General features: G+C 33.1%; 1 protein-coding gene across 1 annotated transcript; it reads left to right on the top strand.

Moving 5' to 3' along the window:
- Window positions 1–2,481: 2,481 nt before the first annotated feature.
- Window positions 2,482–26,054, top strand: LOC136974318 (pseudouridylate synthase 1 homolog). The gene is made up of 12 exons (XM_067269173.1): window positions 2,482–2,540; window positions 2,619–2,767; window positions 21,042–21,133; window positions 21,228–21,466; window positions 21,535–21,663; window positions 21,759–21,837; window positions 21,901–21,946; window positions 22,010–22,174; window positions 22,245–22,364; window positions 25,610–25,680; window positions 25,785–25,904; window positions 25,977–26,054. Exons 1-12 carry the CDS (start codon window positions 2,522–2,524, stop codon window positions 26,014–26,016), a joined length of 1,269 nt encoding a protein of 422 aa, XP_067125274.1. The 5' UTR covers window positions 2,482–2,521; the 3' UTR covers window positions 26,017–26,054.
- The last annotated feature ends 27 nt before the right edge of the window (window positions 26,055–26,081 follow it).

Below are 26,081 nucleotides of genomic sequence, written 5' to 3'. Positions count from 1 at the left end.
AATTTTTCATGTCTGACCAGTATCCAACGTATCTAGGACAATTCGTCGTTCCCATTATGGATCTGGCGATGGGTATGATTAAAAGTTCCTCGGAGTGCCCACGGGGTAAAAAAGAGTTTTAAAAAAGCTATATAGCCAACCTCAATCTTTGTTGAATTATGTGGATCTAAATTAATTATATCGACCAACACACTGAGAAATAGGAAGAAAGTTCCAACTAATAGATCGGATTTGAATTCAGATTCACCCCGATTATAAAAGAATCTGTAAAATTGCAGTTAGTTTAATAAATGAACTAAGCTTATCGGTACAAAGATGGATCGTTTAGTAATAAAATAGTTTCGGTGCGTTGCGTTCAGAGGAAAAACAGTTTCTTCCAATGTCGGCACTTATACTGTGTTTAGACTCGACTGTCAATTTTCCATCAGGGCAACGATATGGCTGCCTCCATGTGTTACCAATTATGTTATGAAGAGTAAGATTTTTCTTTACTTTTGGCCGAAGAATTAGGGGAGAGCGGGGCTACAAGTTTTGTTTTTTAATCAACCTTATATTTTGTTAAGGAAACATAATTCTAGCATAAGTATTAAGAGATTAAAATTTAGTAATATATCTAACTTTGCTATAAATACAGTTTTTGGGGTTGATTTTTTGTAAGTTTTTTATAATTAATAATACAATACCTAAAGTCGGAAAGTAACAACTTACCCCGGTTCGGGGCTAGTTGTTAACAGGGTGGGGCAAGTTGTTACAAGATCTATGGAAGGTGTAATATGTAAAAAAAAACAATAATTTATTTAACTAAGTATGTATTTAAAGACTAATCAATAATATCTTATCAATAATTAGTTGTTTTTCTTAAATTTATTATAAAGAAAACATTTTTACGTTTCAACATTTATAACTTTTACTTAAAGAAAAAGGGAAAAAGGAACATCCTTTCCAATTTCTTGTATAACACCAGAAATTGCAGGCAAATTTACAACTCCTGATGACCCTGGCTGATCCAAGATTTGCCTTTCCAATTTCTTGTATAACACCAGAAATTGCAGGCAAATTTACAACTCCTGATGACCCTGGCTGATCCAAGATTTGTCTTTCGTCAGTAAAGCTTACATTTAACAAATACTCTGCTAACTTGTTTTCCTGTTCTTCAATAAAGACCAATCTTACTTTTTTGTAGCCAATCGCAGCGTTTTCTACTCCAGATTTCAACTTCTTTACAAATCTATATAACGTCATATGACAAATATCTAATTTTCTGGCAACAGTTTTTATTTTTTAACCATCTTTAATAACTGCATCTGCAGCTCTTTGCATCAACTCCTGAGATACAGAATTGTTGTTTTTCGAATATAAGTCCGCATACTGCAAAAGGAAAAAAACATTATTTTTACTGCATTACCGGTACAGATGAACTGGGGCAAGTTGTTCCAAGGTCACAACATGCCCCGAAAGAAGGGAACATCTAGCCTCGATAACATATGGGTTCAAAACAGCAACTACAAGATTAGGTTACGAGACATATACAGTTTTAGCGTAGTATATCAAGATACTCGATATATTTTTGAATAAAAATACCAAACAACTAATCGCTAATTATTTAAATTCGCCAGATATACCAAAAATATCAAACACGAAAATATTTACTTATGTGGATCAGCGACGTACAGGCTCTCTTTCCACTGTACCGGACGTCACTGGCCTGATCAAGATAGCTGCCGTCGGTGCGCAGAAACGTTCGATTTCATGACATATTTACTAATTATATATATATTTTTTCCTTGTGGAGCTATTTCAATCGAAATAGCTCCACAAGGAAAGCCCCGCTTTTAGCCCCGCTCTTCCCTACCTCAGACGATGAAAACGGTACGAATGTTATCTATATAATGTTGTGTAATAATCTTTTTCAAGACAGCAATGAGACTTAAGAACTGACAAAGCAGACACTAATTCTGTAATTATTTTTGTGTTACGTTATTTCCTGTCCACTGAAAGAACTGTGTACCGATAGCCAAGTCTATTTACTGTGTTGTGTGTTTTTATGACGCGGTCTATTATACTGTATAGTATGGTTTTGTTATTACAGTACAGTATACCGTATTTGATTGTCGGATGGGTGAGCTGTTAAGGTGGTAGTTCATCGGTCTGGAGACAGAGTATTTTGTTTGTTTTTCCGTTCTGTGAGCACAAAGAGGGCATCTTATAGCAAGTTCATTATGGGTTCGGCCAGGCCGACAATGGGGCAGCGGGTAGCGACACATCCGGTCGGATCATCATCCCGAAAAATTTATGGGAATTTTTCGACCCGTCCGGATTCGATCCCTGGTCCCCCAGAGCGGTAGACATTTAAATTTATTTTTAAAAATAAATATTCATATATTTTAAATAAACTAATATTTTAAAAAGAATAATAATATAATATATCTAATATCTGCTTAGGTTAAAAAAAAACTTCGTCCAGAAGAGGGCGTAACTATAGTTGTATGTAACGTGAGAGACTGGAGTTTTAATTTAAAGAATGATTTACAGGAAATTTAGTTAGTTGATGAGAAATTTCTTAAATATCAATTCTGTAAGGAAAGCAAATAATCATACATTTCATTTAACCATTTCAGATTTACAAACTTTTGCTTCGAATCAACTTCAATATATTTTCTCCATAATAAATAAAAAAGCACGTGCAGTAGGAACAAAATCTTGTATGGATCCACTTGGTGATCAGGATGAAGCAATGTGTCGAGGGGAATACACAACTTCTGACGAAGTATGTTGATTTTTTAATACCTTATAGTACGAGGGCTATTTTTAAAATAAGGTCCGTTTGTGAATGAAAGTGAGAATAATGCGCAATCACGGCAGTATGCATAGCTTCTGCTCCGAGCAAGCTTGGCGCGCGTTTTGACGCAATTTGTAGCCATATCGTCTGTCAGTATGCTGAGCTGTAGAAGTTTAAAATGTTTAAGAAAATTGAGTCTCCCGCCGACTGTGAGATACGATCTGTTATTTGATTCTTGAATGCAAGAAACTTGGCAGCAGTGGAAATTCACCGTCAGATTTGTGAAGTTTACGGTGATAATGCTATGAGTGACAGTAAAGTTCGAAAATGGTTAAGAATGTTCAAGGATGGGCGAGCTAATGTGCATGATGAGCCATGCCCTGGCCAACCTTCTCTGATTTCTGAAGATTTGATTCGTGATGTGGATAACAAAATTCGAGAGGACCGATGATTCACGATTTCAATGTTATCAATTGAATTTCCACAGATTTCAAGATCAGTTTTGTATACCATTGTTTCGAAGAAACTGAATTATCGAAAATTGTTTTCTCGGTGCGTTCCAAGACTGCTTTCTGACGATCACAAAACAAAAAGATTAAACAGTGCTTTATCGTTTTGACTCGATACGATCATCCACACAGTCTAGACCTTGCACCCAGTGATTTTCACTTGTTTCGATACTTAAAGGAGTTCCTTGATGGTCAACATTTCAACGACAAAGAAGTGAAAACTGCAGTCGTGGATTGGGCTTCTTGACAGGCGGCAGATTTCTTTGAAGTCGGAATTCAAAAAATTGTTGAGTGGTATGACAAATGTTTAAACAAAATGGAAATTATGTAGAAAAGTAGATAAAAGTATGTAGAATATGGAAAAAAATATATTTTAATGATATTTACAGTATTTTTCTTCTTATTAAAAAACCCTGGAAGACCTTATTTAAAAAATAGCCTTCATATATATATCGTTAGTTAATAATAGGATAACCATAAAAGTTGAAGGCAAAATAAAAAGAATTTATTCATATTTTTCAATCAAGTAAATGTAAGCACATAATATAAAATTTCAATTTACACTTTCCTTTGGGGCACACAGTGCAATTTTAAATATGAAAGAATTGTTTTACCGCTTGGACTACAAGTATTATTGAATTACAAAATCCCGTTACAATGTGCATGTGTTCTCTAAGCGATGTAGCTGTTACCCTGTCGCCATGTAGCTGACAAATGCAATAATAATCGTAAAAAATTTAGCACCTTTTGTCGGATTTAAATCTTAAGTGGTTGTGATTTAACTACTGACTTTGCAATTGATCAAAAAGTATGGATTTGTTTATTTTTTCTAAATACGGTGTGAATGGGGTCTTTATTAGAATACGGACATACGGTAACCCTACTAACGAATTTTGTATTCATATTTTCTTGTTTTGCAATTTATTTCATTATTTTAAGTGAAATTTACTATATTTAGTGCTTGTCACTTGAATTTGTGAGCACAAAGATGTACGTACTGTAGAATCTCATTTGAGTGGATCTCGGGATAATGGATATTTTTCTAGCCTTGTCTATCGTAAACTTTTTGGTTTTTCCGTTTAGTTGATACTTGGATGTTTCCAGGAATTTATAGAGTTTGATGCTGAACTTCTTATGTCTGGGATGTGTACCATTTGAAGAATTTTACAGAGTCGGAGGAGCCACTCAGTGGATGTTTTGATTCCGGTCTGAGTGTAGTGCCCGAATTTAGTTGGGCCATTGAGTCGTAAAGACCTTCCTGACCGGTTTTGGCATAAATGAACGGGCTGTACATGACATTGCTAATATGAAGCGGTTGGTGTATTTGATGGGTAGAAAAGGGGCATCAAAACAAACTGAGATGGACCAGTTTTTTAACTAATTGTAAATTTGAGTGAGGTGCTAATGAGCATAAGTAATTTGCCTCTTTTTCTTCTTACACTGTATGTTTCTGTCAGCTTTGTTGTACACATTTATGGCGTAATATACCATCTTGTAACATGTGTTTCTATAGAATAAAGAATAGACATTTCAAGAGATTGAATAATTTCAACTATAGATATTTCTTATAAGTAGAGAGTTAAATAACACATTTTCCTGGGTGTGTGGGAAATTGTTGTTTGCGATATAAAAGATTCTCGGATGACGGATGATTTTTGGTGATCTGAGCCATCTATTATGAAATTTTACTGTTTGTGAAAAATTTAAAGGGGCAATTCTTTGAATAATTTCAACCATAAAAGTGCATATGAACATATAGTGTATTAGAAATGGTACAGTTTTAAAGTTATGGAATGTTTAATATGTGGTACCATTGAAAATTTTGACACATTATGGAATACATCTTGTGAAATAATTTGACACATCCCTGGTATTTGCAAATGTGTGCCAGTCAATGTAGTGGAGGATAAAATTTTGTATTACAGTTGGCAGTGATCATTTTTGAGTTATTACAACTATTCCATTTTGAACATACTGTATGTTCATTTGCAGAAATTATTTGAAAAATTGATCCTGAAAATTTTCATGTATATTTAGAATTATTCTGTGTAAACCATATAATCTATATTAGGGTGACCAGATGCCCCCTATTTTGCCTATTTTTAATATTTGATTATAGAATCAATTTTTGAATAGAAGTCATTGAAATATGATGTCCTTAATTTTGTCCTTTTTAACTACCTACCCCCTGCCCCATCACATTTAACATCAATTTTTATATACTTTCATGCTGATATCACACTTGATCTTCCATCCTTGATATTAAAATGAAGCATTTCTGTAAAACATTTCTACAGTACATTAATTTATCTGTATTTATTTACCAAGATGAGGCTAATTGTAAAAATAGGCTATAGAAAAAACAAAATATACCAATTTACTACAAAAGTCTGACGACACAGTACTAAACTAAACTAAAGGTAATATGTTGCACAGTGGTATCTTTCAGTGATATTTTATCAATAATTTTTATCTGTAAAGGTTACATTATTGCCATTAAACCTTTCATATTAAAAGTTCTACTAGAGTGCTTCCAACAGAGCATATTTAGTACAGCACTTCTGCTAAAGTGTAACATTTGTATATCAAAGATGCTATAATTCTATTGTTCTTCTTGGGCTGCAATTTGAAAAAATTGTAGACCGATAAATTCCAACTGTTGTCCCCTGTCTGCTGTCTGGCTGTCCTTCCTTAGTCTCAAAAAAGGAGTTAGATATATGAAAGTCAAGACCAGATGTGGAAATCCATATGGGCAGGAGGTCCAGATATGTGAACATTAGATGCAAGCTGGAAGTCAAGTTATTTCAATTCAAATCTTTTCCCCTGAAAGGTGTTATATAAATGACCAACACGACTCTATTGTTAAAAGAAAAATATGATGTACAGGGACAAGCCACTACTAATTAGAGGTGGAGAGCATATATTTTAAATTAAAAATATGATTAAAAATTATTGGATGAACTAATAACATAGGATTGATCCTGTATTATTAGTTCAGGATTTTAGAATAAAAGCAATAAAGTGTAACTATTTAAATAGCAAGAACTTGGTTATATAATTATCAATCAAAATATTTCTGATTAATGATTTTGGTAAAAAAAAAAATCATTTCAAATAAAATTTTGAGAATCTTTAGAGCATTGTCATTCTAACATTCCTTCACCCTGTCACAAAATCTCTACATATCCCCCCTCCTCAGTGTGGACATCATATATGAATGACCACATAGAGAAATTTTATTGATACATCAATAAAATATTGCTAATTTATAGATCAGTTAACACAAGAGTCCAGTGTTGCTTGGGCAAAAAATAACAATAACAAAGATTAAGATTATTAGATTATTTTGTACTTCTAACCCTTCTATTATATTATAGTATTTGATTTATATTTACAAAGGTTATCTTAGGGTATGTTTATAAAGTCAAATGAGTTAAATGCGTTAGTAACAAATCGTTCGAAAAGTAATAGTCTCGCTCAGTGTGCATGCTCTGCGGTGATGACATTTCTAATAAAGCTCACGAAGGAAATAGTTAGTTTACTTCGTTAAGAAAATGGTGTTCGACAATATCGATATTTCTAAATCTACTCGAGTGTTTAAATTGTGAATTAAAAGGTGAAATCATTGAAATGACTGTCCACCCGAAGCAATCTAAAAAAAATATTTTGGGTAAGGCTGCACTAGCAACATTCATATCTTCGATTTTAGAAACAGCCATTTAGTTATAAACGAATTGTTCAAAAAGTCTAACGAAATAAGAATAACAATGACGTCATTCTCGTTTAACTCGTTCGACTTTACGAACGTACCCTTACATAAGGGTTTATCATACCAAGTGATCAATCTATCACATTTTAAAAATGTGTTAGATTGGACACTCAGTACAATAAACCCTTATGTAAGATAACCTTTGTAAATATAAATCAAATACTATAATATAACAAACAGTAAAACAAAAATGAGCAATTATTTATTATGACATCATCACAATGCTGAGCTGCAATTTTTAATCATTTTTAATTTATTTCATTTAAAATATATGCTCTCCACCTCAAATTTGTAGTGGCTTGCCCTTGTACATCATACTTTCCTGCTAGCAATAGTCGTGCTGCTCATTTGTCTAACACCTTTCAGGGGGGAAGGAATTTTTGAATTGAAATAACATGATGTTTGGTTTGCATTGGAAGTTTGTATATAGTTAATTGGGGTCTCCTGCCCCTAAGGATTCCATATCTGGTCTCGTCTTTCATTTATCTAATTCCATTCTCAAGATTAAGGAAAGACGGATTACAGTGGAAATTTATTGGTCTACAATTTTTTTCAAATTTCAGCCCAATCGTATAAAGAGTTTGGTCATTTTAGCCTGACATTGTTGTGTTTATTGCAATACTTGGATGGTATGAAATGACAGAATTTCATTCATCAATTAGACACCAATTGAAAATAAGATACATTAAAAAATTTTAAATATATTTTTTTCTAATGTTAACTCTAAGAAACTATATCATTCACAACCAAATATCAAATGGTAATCTGCCAACAAATCAAATTTGGCAAAAAACGGACCAAATATTTAAACTCAACATCCTTGAAAACCACTTAAAACATATTTTGTGCAGGCCATTAACCTCATATTATGTAATTTTCCTATTTAAATGCTACCATACTTCTGGTCTGATAGAAAGAAAGACTGTTGAGGAAGGGGGTCAAAGTAATTCAACCAAAACAAGTCATTGACCTTCTCCTAGAAGAGAGAATGGTCAGTGACTACTAATTAATACTGGTCTACTATTAATATTTGAAAAGTGATCCATGTTAGACAGGCTGTGATGGCCTTGCATGTGATCGAAGTTGCTAACCTTAACGTCGAAAAGACTTCATATAAAACTTGTTTAAATAAAAAAAATCTTGTAAAAATGTTGATGTTTGTTGTGAATTTTATTTTTATCTAATCATGTAATACCATAAACTGGATAATTGTAAAGTTACAGCAGAAAATTTTAATCAGAAATGTAATAAAATACGTAATTACGTATTATTGCTTTATACCAGTAGTTTCGTGGAGATTGTATTAATCACAAATGTGTTTCAACAAACACACAATATATATATACAAAGGTTGTTAAATGAACATGTTGGACTTCTACATAGATTCTTTAAAATTCTTTAGAAGTCCAACATGTGCATTTAAATTTTTGAGGGTTAAGACTTTGCTACTTTGTTTATTCCAGATTTTCCTTCTAATGTAAACAAAACCTATAATATACATAAGAAAGGGCATACATTGAACTATCGTTCAACATATTTTCCCAAGTACTCGAAGCACTTGTTCTAATGTTGCATCAATTTTTGTAAATCAGTGGGAAAGAAATTGGACAGTTGCCACAGCAGCCATGTAAACACTGCTTTTTTCAGGACACATTTGGAGAAATGTTACTCCCTGAGACTATTTTTAAGAGGGCCAAATTGGGAGTATGGTGGATGGCAAAGTATGGTCAAAGACCAAGAAGCTAGCATGTCAATGATGACAGCAGCTGTATGTCTAAGGGCATTATCATGAAGGAGGATAATCTTGTCCAGAGGCATGTCAAGTCACTTTTTCATATTGCTGTCCTCAGATATTTCAAAGTTTCTTTGGACTAATTGGCATTGGCTGTCTTTGCTGCTAGCAAAATTCTGCCAGAAGCATCCCTTCAGAATTCCAAAAGAGCATAAGCATCTTTTCCATAGAGGGAAGTGTCAAACTTTTTTGGCAGACTCAGTGTGCTTCCAGACCATGCTTTAATGCTTATGTGGGTGCGCCGGGAGGTAGATGGAGTTGCACCTCCTTTTGTCGGCTAACAGGTCGGTGAGACCTGCCCACGGTCAAGATGGCGGTTTGAGTTTGTTACGCGTTACGCGTTCTTCGCGAGTGGAGGAAGTGGATGGGTCCAACGATAGAGCGGCGGCGTCAATACTTGAATAAATGACATTAACAATGTATAAGAACAACAACAACAATATATTAAGACTAAAGCTACAGTTATAATAGGGGCGAGCTACCATCGCCTAAAGTTAGCGTACTCGGAGGGAGAGTTTACACGAATTTGGGGAGTCATACCTCTTGGTCCGAGATGGTCTTGTCACAAGTTCAAGGTATCCTCGGCTCGGGTATCCTTTCGTTCGACGTTGGTTTCCCTCAGGACTCGGGACGCATACACTGTCTAACGGACACTATGTAACTGACCGACCCCCGTTCCCTCTCTTGTTGCCCTTTTATCGTCTTGGTCATGTTCCTCTCCACCACCAACCAGCACTATTCGGTTTTTGTTCCTCATGATTCACTTTTTTCTCCGTGTGAACCAAACAATAAAAAATTTTATTGTTAGCGTTTGGTTCAGGCAGGGTCGAATTTCCACACTTAGTTTCAGATGTGTAAAGACAGACTATGGACTCATCACCTGTCACAATGCCATTGAAAAATCTCTCCTTCCTTCCAGTAATGCTGCAAATTTTCAAAGCAGCTGTCCAGCCAATATTTTTAGGAAACTGGATGACACTTTGCAGTATTAAAGAATTTTGGTTACAATATTGTACACAGTATGATTATGATAAAAAAGCAAATAGAAACACCAAAAACAATTTATTGAAAATGCCAAGAAAAAAAAAACCAGATTAATAATGAGAAGCAAATATTATTACTTAATTCAAACTGATCATTAATGTGAAGAGTTAAACTTTTTTTCTTTCAATATTTTAAAGTGCTAGTGCCTGGATTTGTACCTTTGTTTGTATCCATCGTTTAGTCTCCTTGTCACTAGAAACATTTGAAGTACTTGCTACATTTTTCTTCAAAACTCTTCTCTCAGCCAATGCTCCATGATTTTTTAATTTGGGGTATACACAATATTAAAAGCACTATAAATTTATACGATTCTAATTATATTTTTATATGAAAAGTATTAAAATATCACAAAACAATTGCAATGCAAAACTCTAATAATCTTTGACTGATATGCCCACTTGTGTGCTGTACTGTTGCATTACAACATACTACCAATGATGGGACATTAACCACTCAGCAGTGAGGGACGTATATATACGTCGAGGGCGATCGTGTGGCAGTGGTGATGGACGTATATATACGTTAAATTCTTTTGGGGGTATCACCAGAATCTAGCCAAAAACTACTGCAAAAAAAAAAATTCACATAAAAAATGAATTATGTAACAATAAAAAAAGACTTTTCTTTACTAGACATAACTGTTTACAAATACTTTTTCTAAAACGGAAATGAGAAAAATTGTGTGAAAAAATACTTTAAAAATTTTTCGGGTATATTCTCCACTACTAAGGGGTAGAACCATACCTGACTCTCCCACTGCTGAAAGGTTAATTAACCATTAGCGACATGTGACATCGTCTGACACGAGTTCCTGTCACTAGTATCGTATTATGTACACTACCATTGGAAATCTGACTTGCTGTTCCTCCTCCGCTGTGGACGATTCCAGGATAGCCACCATTATTGGACTGATATTTTGTGGCATTTATCAGCATACCACTCATGCTATCTGGTGTGAAAAATAATTAAGAGTATGCTCATATATATATTCTATTTTTTACCTGCAGTTGATTTATGGCTGAAAAATATCAGTGCAAAAACTTTCTTAACAACCCTATATAAAGTATATATAGAGAGAGGGAGAGAGAGTGAATTATCACTCCAAAGCTGTGCTATTTATTCACAATCCCAAACTTGTCAATAATTTTTATAAAAAAGGCTAAACAAAAATTAGTCTAATTAAATTGCTATAAATATCACAAGTGCTTAACTTAAACCCAAATGCTTCATTTAATCCAGTAGTATTCAAGCTGTGTTCTATAGAACTTGAAGGTTACAAAGATTTTTATAAGAAACTAGCTGACCCGGCAAACGTTTTGCCATATAAATTATTTCTAGGTAATTTCTAGCTGACCCGGCCATGCGTTGTTGTGGCTCAAAATGTGGCTCAAAATCTATTATAAATGTATAACACTTCCCCCGTGGGGGGAATTTCAAAAAATCCCTTTTTAGTGTATATTCTGTTGACGTAACCTATTAAAACGCAATTAAAAACGCAAAAAACCGCATGTAAAATAGTATAATAGAAGCCGAGTTCTTCACGGTAAGCCTTAATCCCGTCCATCTCCCCCCACTGGGGGAATTTCGACATGTATATTATATAAAAACACGTGCGTATTCGAATGCAACGTTGTGTCAAAATTTCAAAGGAATCGGTAGGAACAAACGAACGTTATATTTTATTTATATAGATGGATAGAAAATGATCTGCTTCAGTCCATTCTCACAGAAAAGCATAATGCCTCACAGAAAAGCAAACTTAGGTCGTTGGAAGTTAGCGCCATCTGTTGGACATAAAAGCCTTAATCCATATATAAATATATTTTTGAAAGGGGGAAATGGTGTAGGGGTATGAAAAATAGATAGTAGCCGATTCTCAGACTACTGAATATGCATATAAAATTTGGTAAAAATCGGTAAAGCCGTTTCGGAGGAGTAAGATAACTAACATTGTGACACGAGAATTTTATATATAAGATATTTATATCAATTAAATTCTGCTATGTAAGATAATAAACTCAACAAATAACCTTCATAAGCAGCACAAGAAACTTTTAATCACTAACATTTTTGCCATTTTTAATGACCTTCAGGTGGCAGATTAAATTGAATGGGAGAATAACAGAATGCCCAACAAATTCAAGTTAAAATTAAAACAAGAATCATTTACAAATCAAAATAATTAAATATACCCTCTTTGCATCAGACCAGCCAACTCCTTTCAGCCGCACAGATATGTGGCCATTGCTGCTCTTATTCGCAGGGCATATTTATATTCTTCGTCATCCTTTCTCATGCACAAAGAATTGAGTCAGGTTGTTACAGCAAATGTTGTATAACCAATGCTGGTTATACAACATTCAAGTTCAAGTACCAGTACATTGGTAATCTTGTCTGCAGCTCTTTTCCCATTAACTGCTTTGAGATCCAAGATCCAATGACAAAAAGAAGAGTTGGATGTTTGCTTAACTGTCCATTCCATATTTGGGGCCCATTAAGCATAGTATTGTATGTGCTTTCAAGAGACATGGCATTGTACTGTCTATAAAACCACAGATTTCCCTATGCAGAATATTATGTAACGATAGAAAGAGTTTTACTTTTTTGGAGAAGTCAGGGGTCTACATGTCCCTTTACAGCAGTCACAAATGGGAGCAAAAATATTTTATATTGGGACCACAACTAGAAAATTGGCTTGCTGCTTTCAAGAACATCAATATGATAGAAAACCACTACCGAACTTGATAGAAACACTTCAGAAAATGTTTAACAATGTATTATGGATACAGTAGAAACATACAATACACCTTATCGCTGAGAACAAACAATTTATTACCTAAAACTAACGTTTTCGGCCCAATTTATGGGCCATCTTCAGGTTACAGCTGTTCGATTCCGATACAAAATCGAACACATTCAAAATTAAACCAAAATAGAACATACGTTTAAATTAAACCAATAGAACAAGCATAGTACAAAATAATAAATAACAAAAATTAAAATAACACGAAAAATGTAAATGAAATTAAAATACAAATAAAATACTGTGACTGGCCGTCAATCTTAAGGAACCATTCATTTTGCATTAACCCAGAAGCCTACTGAGTGACGGCAGACTCATTATCACGTGTGTTACGTCTTACTATGTATTTCCAGGATGACGGTAACACCGTCGCATCCTTATAATTTAAACATCTGCCAGCCAAACTCGCTCTGTAGATTTCACATTTCTCAGTTATGGACGACAGCGTTGGCGAGTGTACTTTTACAAGAATTTTGGCATTTTCCCATTCTACCACTGAACCATCTGCTTGCGCCATTTTGGATAACGCTGTTGTGCACCTGTTTTTTGTGACATCGTACCGATGCTCCTTTATCCTCACTCCAAGGTTTCTATTAGTGACACCTACGTAGTCCCTATCGATTCCCAACTGGTCATTTTTGTAGGGAATTGCATATACTCCCGCCTGTTCTTTAACACCAATTCTTTCTTTGTCATTTCTAATCAACCTATACACTGTGGGGGCCCTTTTGCATATTAAACTGGCGTTTTTGTGCCTCGCTATTTGCTTCATAATCGGGAAGAGACATTTATTATATGTAAACTTTGTGAAGTTACCCCCAGACTCCGGTTTCTTCTTAGAACTGCTCCTAGGCTTTATGTACGCCGCTATTAAACGTTCTATAGTTCTTGTTCCAAACCCTAACTCCTTTGCTATCTCTTTGATTCTACCCAGCTCATTCATCGTGTCCATTATATTTGAGCAATATAAAAACGCTCTTCTGATTAGGGCCCTAAATGCGGATAATTTATAAACCGTTGGGTCATTGGAACTCGCCGGAATATACATCGGATCATGTGTGGGCTTGATGTACACCTTCGTGCATAAAGCTCCATTCTTAAATTCAATGGCAACGTCCAAGAAGTGTAGCTCTTTGTTACTAACTTGCTCAAGGTTAAGTTTCAAGCCATGTTGGTTAGAGTTCACTTGGTCTAGGAATCGCTGTATCATTGTGCATTTTCAAATAATGAACACATAATCATGTACAAAAGATATATAGACGATGTTCTAATTATTTGGAAGAATGACACAATGATACAGCGATTCCTAGACCAAGTGAACTCTAACCAACATGGCTTGAAACTTAACCTTGAGCAAGTTAGTAACAAAGAGCTACACTTCTTGGACGTTGGCATTGAATTTAAGAATGGAGCTTTATGCACGAAGGTGTACATCAAGCCCACACATGATCCGATGTATATTCCGGCGAGTTCCAATGACCCAACGGTTTATAAATTATCCGCATTTAGGGCCCTAATCAGAAGAGCGTTTTTATATTGCTCAAATATAATGGACACGATGAATGAGCTGGGTAGAATCAAAGAGATAGCAAAGGAGTTAGGGTTTGGAACAAGAACTATAGAACGTTTAATAGCGGCGTACATAAAGCCTAGGAGCAGTTCTAAGAAGAAACCGGAGTCTGGGGGTAACTTCACAAAGTTTACATATAATAAATGTCTCTTCCCGATTATGAAGCAAATAGCGAGGCACAAAAACGCCAGTTTAATATGCAAAAGGGCCCCCACAGTGTATAGGTTGATTAGAAATGACAAAGAAAGAATTGGTGTTAAAGAACAGGCGGGAGTATATGCAATTCCCTACAAAAATGACCAGTTGGGAATCGATAGGGACTACGTAGGTGTCACTAATAGAAACCTTGGAGTGAGGATAAAGGAGCATCGGTACGATGTCACAAAAAACAGGTGCACAACAGCGTTATCCAAAATGGCGCAAGCAGATGGTTCAGTGGTAGAATGGGAAAATGCCAAAATTCTTGTAAAAGTACACTCGCCAACGCTGTCGTCCATAACTGAGAAATGTGAAATCTACAGAGCGAGTTTGGCTGGCAGATGTTTAAATTATAAGGATGCGACGGTGTTACCGTCATCCTGGAAATACATAGTAAGACGTAACACACGTGATAATGAGTCTGCCGTCACTCAGTAGGCTTCTGGGTTAATGCAAAACGAATGGTTCCTTAAGATTGACGGCCAGTCACAGTATTTTATTTGTATTTTAATTTCATTTACATTTTTCGTGTTATTTTAATTTTTGTTATTTATTATTTTGTACTATGCTTGTTCTATTGGTTTAATTTAAACGTATGTTCTATTTTGGTTTAATTTTGAATGTGTTCGATTTTGTATCGGAATCGAACAGCTGTAACCTGAAGATGGCCCATAAATTGGGCCGAAAACGTTAGTTTTAGGTAATAAATTGTTTGTTCTCAGCGATAAGGTGTATTGTATGTTTCTACTGTATTCATTAAGAAGCTGAGTCTGAGCAGAAGATTAATGTATTATGGGTCAATTCCACCCTACTTCAATGGTGCTCAGATTGCAGGGGCATTTTCATATGGGTGTTGTTTTATATAAAAACATTTAGTTTGTGTAACAAACCTTTTGCTCGACCTTTTGGCAATATGATGCATGTTTTACAGGACATTAGCATGATAATTTTTGTTTGAGTTAATTCTAAATTATATGTTTTTGCACCTTTTTATTTCTGTTTTATTTATTATTATTATGGTTTTTTTCAATGTATTGACGCATCCTATGGAATACATTTTAAATTTGCCACTTGGAACACATTAACATATATTTTAAATTGTAAGATTCCATTATTCTATACCTGAAGAAGACAATCTGAAATTTGTCAAAAGTACTTGTAGTAATATTTCAAGTAAAATAATAACACCTACAGTGTTAATATTTTTGTATACTATTATTTTTTGTTACTAAGAGAAATATGATTATTAAAGCAATCGATAATTTATTTCCAGTTAATAGTTAACTAACAATGACAATTAAAAGTACTATTTTACATGTTAATCCCATGTATTAATTTTAGTTAAATGAGGGTGTTTTCTTTTTACAAAGTATCATCATCATCCAGTGCCGGATTAAGCCTCTAGTGGGCCCTAGACAAAATTTAAATTGGGGCCCCATTTAAATAAGTTGCTTCTAAACAAATCTTAAATAATGTCACTTAAAATTTTTATTAATAATAGAGAATACAAACACTAATACAATAATAATTGTACAGCAAAAGAGTTTCTGATACAACGAAAAATGTATATACAGTTGTCCTTTGATAATCCGACAGGTATGGGACTAAAGGGGTGTCGGACTACCAAAAGTGTCCGAATTACCGAAAGTGATTACATATTTGGCATTGTTTTGCTAGCAGTAGCCTACAATATTTCTACATTTTATGAGTAAAATGCTGCCTAGGTTAATATGTAAATGAAACACCCATTTCGGTTAACTGAAACATGTTTATTAAAAGAAATATGGAAGCCAATAAATGTACAGTACATACAGTATGTGTAGGCATAAATAATACAGTACGTACAGAACTGCTCATGGAAAACGCAAGAAATGTGTCATTGTGTAAGAATTGGGTGTGGCGATTTATGTCTCAACATGCTTCTGTGCAAGCAGACACGTAACGGGGACGGGGACTACGGTGACATTGACGGGAGGTGCGTCGGACTACTGAGCATGTCGGATTACAAAACGTCGGACTATCAAGGGACAACTGTACTGTAATTTTATCCATTAATCAGCCTTTAAAATATTTAAATTTTTCGTTTTTGGATTTTCATTTGAGAAAATTGATCAATCTAACTGTTTGTGTGTGTCTCTTTCTTTAGTAAGCATTGTTAAAGACAGCCTTTCCTGTCCTATCGAATTTCTTAAATAATTTTTAACTCGTTTTAAAACAGAAAAAGATTCTGCACTGAAGCCAGGCCCCTCCGAATTACGGGCCCCAGACATTTGTCTAATTTGTCTATTGGATAATCCGGCCCTGTCATCATCTGAGCTTTTCTGTTGATCTTGATCAGAATTATCTGCAACATCTTCATTTTTTATTTTTATCATAAAAATATATTATTAATCAAAAATTTGTTCTAGCAGGTAGCATTTATTCAGTCAAGAACCAAGCAATTTTTTTCCAGAATATCTGTTTGAATACCGAATTGTTCAAGTTGGAAACAGTTCAAGTAACGAGATACCACTGTTAGAATGAAACCATGTTGTAGAAATGCTGTATTGTATGAGGAATACCTGTATAATATATATAGGTAAAAATAACAAATATATAATAATGAAGAGAGATAATGACCCAAATGTCAATAAGTGTAGAAGAAACACCATTCCAGTTATATGATTATGGCTTGAACCAGGCTCTCCATGCTGTAGAAAGGGTATTGAGATCCTTATAGCTGGGAGTGTCCCTGTTGTACTGTACAGTAAATATTTGTATATTTGTAAAGCTTCTGCATGACGTCTGTTAGTAATTTTAATGATTTTGACTTAATCCCATTGAACTTGGACAGAATCCAATAAAGTGTATGCTGCAAGGACTGTAACAGATTGTGATGTCCATATTTGTGGCACCAATAGTGTATAAATTATGCATAACTCTATCATCCTTGAGAGGAACCATACCTATCCCTAGAACAATCAAAGTGATTAAAATATTGTTAATATATCTTCACATAATCAGAAGTTGGAGACATATCTTGGCAAGACCACTGTTTCAAGTGTTCTCAAAACCATCTCACAGAGTTCCTGAAAGGGGGCTGCCCATGAGTACACCCCTGGATGTAAGTAGAGCCATAAAATGAAAATGAGGAAAATGTGGCTAGTTGAGCCAGTTCTTAAATCTGCAGTAATATTGTAGCTGAGTGATTGGGCTTATTAAGGAGAAAGTCACAGAGGCAGCAAAAGCAAGGTTCCATCTTGATTGAGTGATATAAAGCCTCAATATCTAAGACTGTAACAAATTCTTCATCCAACAGTGTAAGATTTTGAAACCTCTCCAAAAGAGCTAAAGGTTGTTTGTTTCTGTATTCATAGGCTGAATGATGTGAAGTAAACTTGTTGAGGATCCATTCTATACCTATAGTAGATGAGCAGCCCTTGTCAACAACTGGTCTGAAGTTCCTGCCTGGTTTATGTTATGCACTTTCACAAAGGCAAATAGTCTTGGGATGGAAGGAGATAACATATAAACACATGAAAAATATGGGCATTCTTTCATTTTTCATATGAACCAGAGTTGTGTAAATAAAACATTTAACTCTGTTTTGTAAACAGTCCAACAGCTTATCAGGAGCCTTTGTGCAGTCTGTTGTAGTGATGTATTCTAGCATCAAGTTGTATATAACTGAATCTTTAGATTTGTTCACACATATCAAAACAGCATTGTTATCCCTCAACCCATTTCCTCCTGGCTTCAACAGAGGCCCAAAAGGAGATGGGTGGCTTCTTGGACAGGATATTGCAAATGGTAAAAAACAGCCTACTATCTAACGTATTCCTTATGGATTTCACTGAGGTTCTCTATAGCATATTTCACATTGGGATTATATTCTCAGGTGTTATGATTTTTTTCTGCTACTCGAAGGTCATTAAAAATGTCCAAAAATGTTGGTGATTTAAAGTTTTTTGTGCTGCTAAAAATGGTTATTCGTTGAGAAATATTTATACTCATTTATCAAAAATATTGAAAAATATTAATAGATAAAGATAGTTTAGAAATTTTTGTTATACTTAAAAACTTAAATAAATACTTAAAAAATAAAAACAGCATCAAAATTTTTATTTCTTTAAATTTAATTGATTTGCATTCCAGAAAAATAATACTCATGCACAAGGATTTCCACATTTGAAGACCACTATAATAATAAAGCCAACCACTGCCATATGCCATTGGGCTATATAATGGCTATGTTCGAGTCCTGTTTCGGACCGATTTTTTTCTTCCAATTTAATGTAAATTATTTAATTAAAAATTATAATTATTAAATTTATTACGAGACGGCACCTAATGTTTTCCTCTAGGGTCAAATTGTTTGGTAATTTATTATTAATATAGCCGTTATATAGTCTGATGGCATATGGCAGTGGTTGGCTTTATTATTATAATGTGTTGGGTTTTCATAGAGTTGTTTGAAGACTACTACTTTAATCATTTTAACAAGATTAATAATTTAACATCAGTTATAGAAAGAATTACAGTGGTACCTTTGTATACGTCTGCTTTAGAAAATGTCCAATTCGGAATACGTCCTGTTTGGACGAAACAAATTTTGCTCGGTATACGACTTAATTCAATTATACGTGCCATCTATGAACAAGTAGCACTATCAGTGTACTAGACCAGACTAGACATTTGCGGTGCCATGGTCTATGACTTTGTTAAATTTCTTCTGATTTTAATTTGTAAGTAAAACTTTATTATTTTTATTAATCATGAATTGCAAAAAGGCAAATGAAAAGCAACAGAAAACTAAAAAAAAATGACTAGAATCACAACGGAACTGAGAAAAAGAGATTGTTGAGAAATATGAAGGTGGCATGCGTGTTTGAGATTTAGCTGTTGCATACCATATTCAGAGAATGACGATATCGACAATCGTGAAAAATAAAGATGACATTAAATCTGCTAACGTTGCAAAAGGGGCTAAATCAATTTCTAAACAGAGATCGGAGACATTAGATCATGTTGAAAAATTACTTTTGCTTTCGATAGCTGAAAAACAATGTGCTGGCGACAGCATATCAGAAGCAATTATTTGCGATTATTACTGTAATAACTTTAAAAATCTATAATAAAATTTATTCTTTTATTAATGTGCTCAAACAGTGTTTCAATTATTTTACAACCCCATTAATATATCATATCAAGAGAGGTTTTTTTACATGAGAATGGATTAATCATTTTTACATTACTTCTTATGGGAAAGGTTGGTTTGGTATAAGTCCAAACATCGGGAACGGATTAAGGTCGTATACAGAGGTTCCACCGTATTCGATCTTACTTGAGAAATGTCATTGTGTTTCCAGTAGAGAAATTATTTAATGAAAAATCTGCATATTTTTGTAAATTGTGGTACTTAACTATAAGATCTCACAAAATAAGCATTTTATGTTTGTATTGATAAATTTTTATTTCAGTGAAATATTAAAAATATGATTTTAAAATTCAGATTTTTCATGTGATATTAAAAGTTCCATTTGTTAGTTATTGAATTATTGTAACCATATTGAGATAAAAATTTTCCTCTTACCCAAGTTAATTCTTAATTTTTGCATAAACAGACTTAAACTGGCAAGATTAAGTCTGTTTTATTAATTGCTTTTAAAAATTTACTTAGTAAATCAAAAAAATAAAAACATTTATAAAATAACTTACACAACTCATTACTGAAATTTTTTATAAGTTTCCTGGCAACATTTAGAGGTGCCATCTGTTATCATATTTTAGTTAAAAAATAAAAATTTTTAAAATATTATAAAATGGCAAAAAGCTTAATTTTGAAGTAGAAATGAGTTTTATAAAGAATTGTAAATGCTAAAAACCAGTAAAATCTTCATATTAGTAATCAGTAAAGTCTGACCCTACTGGAGATATGACACATGACCCCCTTTATCTCCCCACCTCCTTGACATTTAATCATCAAAATTTAATAGCATCAACCCTTCTAATAAACAAACCTCCTTGCAAAATTTCAGAAATTTTTAACAAAATGCATGGGAGTTATTAAGCTTCAAAGAAGGCAAACTAAATCATGTTCTACACGTACACACACCAACATCCATACATACGGAAAAATTTAATAGCATCAACACCAATTAGACAGGAACTCTCCTGCAAAATTTCAGACATTTTTGACATGCAGTACAGGAGTTATTAAGCTTCAAAGTGGGTGAATAAAATTGTGTCCCCTACACACACACAACAGAACAAACACAAACATTCATTTATACAGAAAAACACCCAAAATTTTTTTGAATTCTTGATGTTTTAAGGTCCCAAGTCCAAAAATTGTAAAAATCTTGGGAATATAATTTTTTACCAATTGCCATACTTTCCGTCTGTTATATAACAGTCAGGAAAGTAAAAACAAACAAGTTGATATGTGATTTAAAATGGATCCACTTAAATCATTTGTAAATTTGCTTGCTTGCTTTTCTATGTAACATAATTTTATTTTTTACATTTCAGAAATTAATTATACAATATGTATGTGTGAGTGTGTATATATATATATTTTTTAAAAATTATGATTTAGGATTCTGATAACCATTCGGTGATGAAAAATAAAATGAGCAAGTATGCCATAATGTTCTCATATTTAGGAAGAGGTTACTATGGGATACAGAGGTAAGCCTATGTATAATAGATATAGATATATATATTAGATGACTTTTTCACTGGATGTAAACAGTATATATTTTGCATCCGTTGCCATTTTTAGAAGCCCAGTGGTACCGACCATCGAAGAAGAACTATTAAAAGCAATGTATAAAGCCGGCATAATTCCAAAACAGCATTATTTGAAGCCCTACAACATGTGGTATCAGAAAGCATCTCGTACAGACAAAGGTGTTTCTGCACTAAGACAAATAGTATCTTTATTTTTAGAAAAAGAGATTGATACAAAATCTGTAATTGAAAAAATCAACACTGAACTTTGTGCACAAATAAAAGTCATGGGTAAGTATTTGATGGTAAAAAAGAACAAGCTCTTTAGAGAAACAAAATAAAATTTTTCATTGTTTCAGGAATAAAAAAGGCTATCAAGACATTTGATGCAAAGAATAATTGTTATGCAAGAAGTTATTCGTATACAATGCCGACGTTAGCTTTTTGTCCCGTGGAAGAACTCTGTACAGAAAATTATAGATTATCTAGTAAGCAATAGTAATTTACAAATTTGTTATTTTCATAAGTTCTTAAGTATAATTACTATTAATTTTTTATAGCTGTTCTATAAATTATTGTATAGGGAAAATATTAGAAAAAGTAAATGATATACTGAAAAAATTTGAAGGAGTTCACAATTATCAAAATTTTACTTCTAGCAGGTAAAAATAATTTTAAAAAACAAATTTTTTACATATGAAATTGCTAAAAACTATCTATTTCAGAGAAGCCAGAGAGAAAGGCTGTGTGCGGAATATTATGTCTTGTGAGGTAAAATTTCCTTCATTTGTATCTTGCATTTAGTATTAAAAATAAATTATTTAATTACTACAGTGCGGTCAGCCTTTCTTGTATAAAGGCGTAGAGTTTGTCGTCATCAGGATCAAAGGACAAAGTTTCATGCTACACCAGATTCGTAATATGATAGGATTGGCGATTGCCATTGTTCGTGGGTTAGCAGATTTAAAAATGCTGAGGAGAAACTTTACGGCAGAAAAGGTAGTTTTGTTCTGCTGTTTTTTTTTTAATGTAAAATAATGCGTGTTAAAAATTTGGAATCTAATTTTAGATTAAATATCCAATGGCTCCAGGCTTGGGATTAGTTTTGGAAGAAGTTCATTACAACACTTATAACTGGAAATATGGTGGAAAAGGAATTGTGGAGCAACTGTCTTGGGAAGAATGCCAGGTAATTTTTAGTGGGTAAAAACATTTAATCTGTATTATTGTAAATCTTTTGCTTACACATTGAAACCTCCATTAATGGACACTCCTAAATAGTGGATGCCTCTACTTAACATTTTTACAATCCCTAGGCCCTTCAAATACAACATCTGTTATATTTACCTCTAAATAGCAAATACTGTCATCTATAACCAACCTTACTAAAATATAAGGTACAACTTTCAGTATTTTGGAACAATTAATTACATAAGAAATATTTTAAAATTAAAACCAAGAATTGGTTTACTCTTTCATACTGCAAATTTCAAACCTTAGGCATTGAATTTAAAGACTGGCTGAAGATAAGAATAGGGGAGGAGGACAGGTTGTAAAAGCTGAACAATACTCAACCAGATTAGTCTTCTTGAACAGATAAATTTGTCAATTGCCACTTATTGTCATACATATTAATGTTGTTAATTATTAATTTCACAAATAACACAGTTTATGGTACCAAGAAAACAAACTTTTCCTGAATTATTCATTTATTCAACAAAAACCAAAGTACATTAGTAATGAAAAGAAACTTAAAATAGTTGCAACAACAGCATTTGTGGTGAAAGTTCAAAGGTTGGATTTATGAAGGTAATTTGCTGGCCAGTGTGGGAAGATATAAAGTATTCATGCATTTATGATCTTACCAGCTTTGTGGCATGTTATGTGTAATTTTTAATACAACAATGCCTCATATTTCAAATTTAATTTATTCCAAGAGGTGGTTCTAACTCCAAATCAATTTTTGCCACTAGAGATAATGGAATGTGAATTAATCCATTTGCAGACTCTGAACAATACCCACTTTGATAAACTTAAAGCAGCAAATACACATAATTTAAGATGAGGCATTTAATTGTGTTACTTTTTAACAATTGTGTTAAATTAAAACATGAAAACCATCAATAAAATATGTAAATACTGTATAATAAAATGAAAATTATTTATTGGTTGTGCACACCTATGGACTTCCACATCTTAACATACATGTGCAATTTAATTTTAACAGTTGTAAAATTTAACTTATCATAATGTGAGATTTTATTCTTTGTTTGGAAGCTTACTTTAAACTGTTTACTTTACAACTTGATTTTATTCAAACAAAATGTGATGTCTTCAGATAAAAAGCATATTGGGAATATTATACTTTGAGTTTTGAAAAGGATACAAGGCTGTGCAAACAGTTAAAGAAATGAACTTCCCTTGGAAAATTTTGAACTAAAGGATACAAAATGTAGGCCTGAGGATTAATAAGGCAAAATAGTTTAAGTTAAACTATTTTGCCTTATTAAGATCCGAAAACAAAGTCAAAATAGAATAATTCATTTTGAAATTTTTTGAAAAAAATTACAAGCTCAATTGGTTTATTTATGTCAGATGGCAATTAAATCTCACATTAAAGAAGAAAGTGTTTGAAAAATTTATTTTGCACAGTTTCGATAGTAAATCTTTTGCATTATCAAATCATTCAGTGTGGTTGTGTTCTTAGCTATGGTTGTATCGTTTGAATAAAATACAGTTGATGTTTCAGGAAGAATTCTTTTTTTTTTCCAAATGTTGCAGAAAATTTTAGTTTAAATGTTCAGAAAACTAAACTATTGTTCAACAATCCCATGTTTTTTCTTAACATTCTTTTCCACTACGTTAAAAGTAGAGCTGTTTAGCTCTGTTTTTATGATATTTAGGTTTAAATATCACTAAAACTATGAAACATTTGACAATTTTGACTATATTCCAGCAATTTATACAAGTGCATTTTGGGATTTCCTAAAATGCACACGTTTTATAAATCGGTCAACGACTGCATGCTAATTTCTCTTTCCAGTTGTTTTCAAAAAAACACTGTCTTTGATAATTCAAAGTTTTTTTAAATTGTATTTTATTTACCATTAGTTCAGATCAAAGTTTCAAGGGGTATAACAGGTTTCATTTATCCAATAATTTGGATTACTGTAATTTCTTACAAATAACCCATGGGTTATTTATTGATTTTCACTTCTATTTTTTAACCCAGCCAATACTTTTCTTTTAATAAAAATGCTCTTGGCAAGTTTAAATAAAGTATATCTAAGATTCACATTACAATTTTTCCAAAACCAATGGACATGTATGTCCACATTTTTATACACTCAAGATAAAAAGTTCAAGTATTGGAAGCTTATAAGTTTACAGTAATGTCCTCCCTCTAAACAGTGAATATTGGAGAACTATCACTATATAGAAGCCAGTTGTCAATTTTAGTGTTAATTCTTCATGGCAAATAAGAGCTGTGTGATCCACATCACAAACGACAGCATTTAGTAACTTGAAAAATGTTTAATATCAATGACAACATACATTATAAATAGAGCAGTATTTTATTGTAATTTGGTAGCCATTTTCTATTTTTGACTACGTATGGGTTTACATGGTTATAAAATATATGAAATATATTTGTGATGAATTAGTAATTTAATGAAAGCATTCTTTTTTCCCTCGTTTGTTTGTTAACTGGTATGCAGTATCAAAGGTAAGTGCTATGTTTTCAATGGGTGTGTAGGTTATGCACATATCTGCTATGGGTTATACAAAGAAAATTAATTACAGTAATTGGAATCGACTGAATTTAAGATATTTTTTTCTGTGGGAAGTGTAACATTGTTTAAGTTTGAGATGTTGTGTATCCCTTCTAACAGTGCCATACAACGGTCTAAGGGTGTCAAACCTGTAGTACATCCGGAGAAATTGTCCGGCACACGACGTATCGTATGATTTCAGTTTATTACCCATTTTTTCAATTATACTTTTGGTATATTATCAGATCGGCTTTTTTTTGCCAGCTTCTTTACACTTATGCTTTAATTAGGTTAGATAAAGCATATCTGTTTCGTTCCTTTAAATCCAAAACTTTGATGCATGCAGACATTTTTAAAGATAATTATGATGGCCATGGCACGCAGACTCAAAAAGGTTTGCTGTCATCAATAAAAATATATTATCTTTAATTAAGTCAACTAAAATTATATAGAAAATTTTTATTTAGTATTCTAGTTTTCGTATGCAAATAACAAAATTTGATCCAAAAACTTCTTATTATGCCAGACTCAAATCCTTATGCACGATTACATAACTACAATAAATTTGTTTACAATAAAAAGAAATTAAATCATTCAAAGTATCAAGTTCATTTATTCCTTAAAATCTCGAATACTACAGATTTATATATTCATTTTTCAGAATGAAGTGCATCGATTTAAAACAAATTTGATCCAACCCGACATACTTGAAACCGAAATAAGTGAAAAATCGTATCCTTTTATACGCGTAGGCACTTTAAAATGAAAAAAACCGATTTCATTTCTTAAAATAATAAAAGAGCTTTCAAAACAAAAAGAATTAACCATAGAAATAGCATGATGAAGTGGCTCGAAGACTGCTTCTACTATTCTTACGAAGCCGCAGACAAGAAACCATCCGACGGAAAACTGTATGCGGCGATCGCCCACTTAAAGAGACTACGAAAGATCGAAGAGTGAGTATTCGTCAACGCTCGATCTTTTCCAATTATAATTTGTTTGATTCGTTTCGTATTTTGTTACCTTAGGACCGACAAGAGATTACTAGATGCTGTTCCAAATAGATAACTTTTTTAAAATATAAATTAATAAAATTATGGAAAGTTTGTATGTGTGTGTGTGAATTTTTTTTC

The sequence above is a fragment of the Centruroides vittatus genome, unplaced genomic scaffold, assembly GCF_030686945.1.
Source record: "Centruroides vittatus isolate TY-2023 unplaced genomic scaffold, ASM3068694v2 contig_347, whole genome shotgun sequence".
In the NCBI taxonomy this organism is placed as follows: domain Eukaryota; kingdom Metazoa; phylum Arthropoda; class Arachnida; order Scorpiones; family Buthidae; genus Centruroides; species Centruroides vittatus.
The sequence above is the reverse complement of the archived record's forward strand: the minus strand, read 5'-3'. Positions and strand labels throughout refer to the sequence as shown.

Excerpts from the sequence above, each read along its gene's own strand:
- LOC136974318 (XM_067269173.1), top strand. Across the intron at positions 21,664-21,758 it reads AGAAAATTATAGATTATCTA|GGAAAATATTAGAAAAAGTA; the intron begins GTAAGCAATAGT and ends ATTATTGTATAG. Across the intron at positions 21,838-21,900 it reads CAAAATTTTACTTCTAGCAG|AGAAGCCAGAGAGAAAGGCT; the intron begins GTAAAAATAATT and ends TATCTATTTCAG.